General features: G+C 35.1%; 1 protein-coding gene across 1 annotated transcript; it reads left to right on the top strand.

Annotated features, from left to right (window-relative positions):
• The first annotated feature begins 338 nt into the window (after positions 1–338).
• Positions 339–2,282, top strand: LOC139890722 (protein ANTAGONIST OF LIKE HETEROCHROMATIN PROTEIN 1-like). Its single transcript, XM_071873632.1, has one exon. It carries the CDS (start codon positions 546–548, stop codon positions 2,100–2,102), a length of 1,557 nt encoding a protein of 518 aa, XP_071729733.1. The 5' UTR covers positions 339–545; the 3' UTR covers positions 2,103–2,282.
• Positions 2,283–3,062: the final 780 nt, after the last annotated feature.

Below are 3,062 nucleotides of genomic sequence, written 5' to 3'. Positions count from 1 at the left end.
AATAAGGACAAATTTTTAATAGAAATGTAGCCAATATAAACATCATAAATATAAACATTCTTATCATTTTAATAAATACAAAAAAAATTAGTTCCTCTAAATAAATATAAATATAATATATAAATATAAATATAATAAAAAATACGGAATAAATAATAAAATAATAATAAAAGATAAACAAGAAGTCAAAACCAATCCAAAGTATCCAACCGCGTTCTTTCACCGCCATTTTGGATTGCGTGTTCACACTTGATTCATATCCTTCATTTCATTCGTCATCCAAATCCAGATTGCTTTTTGCTTCTTTCCGTTTCACACATATACCATACCATTATACTTACTACCAGTAGGATTATTATTATTATTATTAATTATTATTATATAGTATACAAACCCTTATATATATCACCATCTTCAATCTTTCATATTTCTTGTGTTCACATTTCTTTCGCGCTTTTCGTCAAACACTTTACCTCCATTTCAACCTTCCCTTTTTTTCTTCTTCAAATATTTCTTATATTTAATTTAATTTATATTTATTTTATATGAAATCAGACGATATAATAAACCAGAAACAGGATTATTCCTATTACTATAATTTACTTCTTCAACAATCTGTCGATCAGATGAACGATCCAAAATTAACAACAGAAACCGGCATTGAAGATGATGAAGAACAGAATCAAGATGTCAAAACAAAAGGGTTGAAAGAGATTCTAACATCTTTACTTTTGATTGAAGAACAAGAAAAATCAGAAAAACAGAATTTCAATCAAGCTGAAGAACAAGATAAAATCCTGATTGAAGAAAACCACAAAAAGAAAACAAAAGTCATGTTGGATTACCATAACGAGTTACAACAAATCGATCACGTGTTAGATCAAACACATCACGTGCGTAAACGCAAGTCACGTGCTGCAACTAATGCCGCTGTTGTTGCTGCAACAGCAGCAGCAGCTGCTTCGGTTGTTGTATCAGCTGATTCTGATAACAATCAAGCTACCAATAATACCGGTACAGCTGGCACGGGTGGCCCACAGAGAAGGTTGTGGGTGAAAACAAGATCAACTGATTGGTGGGATAAATGTAATAGTCCTGAATATCCGGATGAAGAATTTAAAAAAGCATTTAGAATGGGGAAAGACACATTTGAGATGATTTGTAACGAACTTACTTCGGTTGTCGCTAAAGAGAATACGATGTTACGAGACGCGGTGCCCGTGCGCCAACGCGTTGCGGTTTGCATATGGCGGTTAGCGACTGGTGAGCCGTTGCGTCTCGTGTCGAGACGTTTCGGGTTAGGCATATCTACGTGTCATAAACTTGTGCTTGAAGTTTGTTCCGCTATAAAGAATGTATTAATGCCTAAGTATTTGCAATGGCCCAATGAGGAATCGGTTAGGATAATTAAAGAGGAGTTTAAGTCAGTTTCGGGTATACCGAATGTTATCGGGTCGATGTATACAACGCACATTCCGATTATAGCACCGAAGATTAGCGTTGCGGCGTATTTTAATAAAAGACATACGGAGCGTAACCAGAAGACTAGTTATTCGATAACGGTTCAAGGAGTGGTTGACCCGTTGGGGGTGTTTACGGATGTGTGTATCGGGTGGCCCGGTTCGATGCCGGATGATCAAATTTTGGAAAAATCGGCACTTTATCAAAGGGCTAATAATGGGTTGTTGAAGGATGTTTGGGTTGTGGGTAGTTCAGGGTACCCTTTAATGGATTGGGTGCTTGTACCTTATACACAACCTCATTTGACATGGACACAACATGCTTTTAATGAAAAGATTGGTGAGATTCAAAGGGTTGCTAAAGATTCGTTTGCGAGATTGAAAGGAAGGTGGTCTTGTTTGCAGAAACGAACGGAAGTAAAGCTTCAAGATTTGCCTGTTGTGTTGGGAGCTTGTTGTGTTCTGCATAATATATGTGAAATGAGGAATGAAGAAATTGAGCCTGAATTGATGATTGAGCTTATGGATGATGAAATGGTGCCTGAAATAGGGTTGAGATCGGCGGTTGCTATGAGGGAAAGGGATTCGATTGCTCATAATCTTTTGCATAATAATTATGCTGGTACTTCTTTCTTATCATGATCAAAATTTGTTGTTCTAAGATTAGTTTTGTTAGTTTATTTATGTTGTGGATCATGAATTGTAGCCATTTTGTTACATTTTGTAATGGGGTTGTCATATATGGGATTATATCCCCATTGTGCAAATACATGAAAATATGGCTTTTAGGATACAAGTTCTATAGAGAAATTATTTAATTTAGTCAACAGTTGATGGAAGAATCTAATACAGTTATTATTAACATTTAAGCTCTTGTTAGTTATTATTGATTGTTTGATCATAAAGAATTAAATGTTCAGAAATGAGCTTCTTATACTTATTTGCAACTGAACTGTGAACATTTTGCTGTGAAGCTTGTTGGTAAACCTTTAAGTACAATACAATTCGGGTCAATTAAGTCACCCACCCGTTGCATTTCTATTTGGGTCGTCGGTTTTGGGTTATCTGGTTTTGGATGGAACCAACAGGTCAGTTTTAGTACTCTGCATTTGAATCGGGCCTGTTCCAAACCCGACAAACATATATTTTTAATTTTCTTTACACCAAGCTGACGTTACAAATAACATTCTTCTAGTTGACTACACTGATATTAAGTGCCATTATGAGCAGATATTAGAAAGAAGTTTATAGTTCTCCGATCCTTCCATTTCTACAACTACTTATGTTGCGTTTACTAGACATATGATCCGATACTTCAGTGTAGTTAGTAGTTAGTAGCTAGTAGTTACTACAGTTACGTATAATGTACCTTTTTGGTCAAAGTAAAGCTACTTTAAACCTGATCATATAACCAGGTGTTCTGTACAAAGCTAATATACGTTTACTTCAGGGCTCAAACAGGTTGAGATGCATACAAACCTGAATAACTAAGATATAAGGGTAAACCAATAAACAAAGCTACATATTCATATTTTATATAGCTAATTTTATCTATTTTATACCACCGAACTATTGGTTGAGTGGTAAAAAGCATTAGTTGGT

Source organism: Rutidosis leptorrhynchoides, chromosome 2 (assembly GCF_046630445.1).
Source record: "Rutidosis leptorrhynchoides isolate AG116_Rl617_1_P2 chromosome 2, CSIRO_AGI_Rlap_v1, whole genome shotgun sequence".
NCBI classification, from domain to species: Eukaryota; Viridiplantae; Streptophyta; class Magnoliopsida; order Asterales; family Asteraceae; genus Rutidosis; species Rutidosis leptorrhynchoides.
This window is presented reverse-complemented; position numbering and strand designations above follow the sequence as displayed.

What these genes read in the sequence shown, in the direction of transcription:
- LOC139890722 (XM_071873632.1), top strand. Translation starts at nt 546, where the DNA reads ATGAAATCAGACGATATAATAAACCAGAAACAGGATTATTCCTATTAC.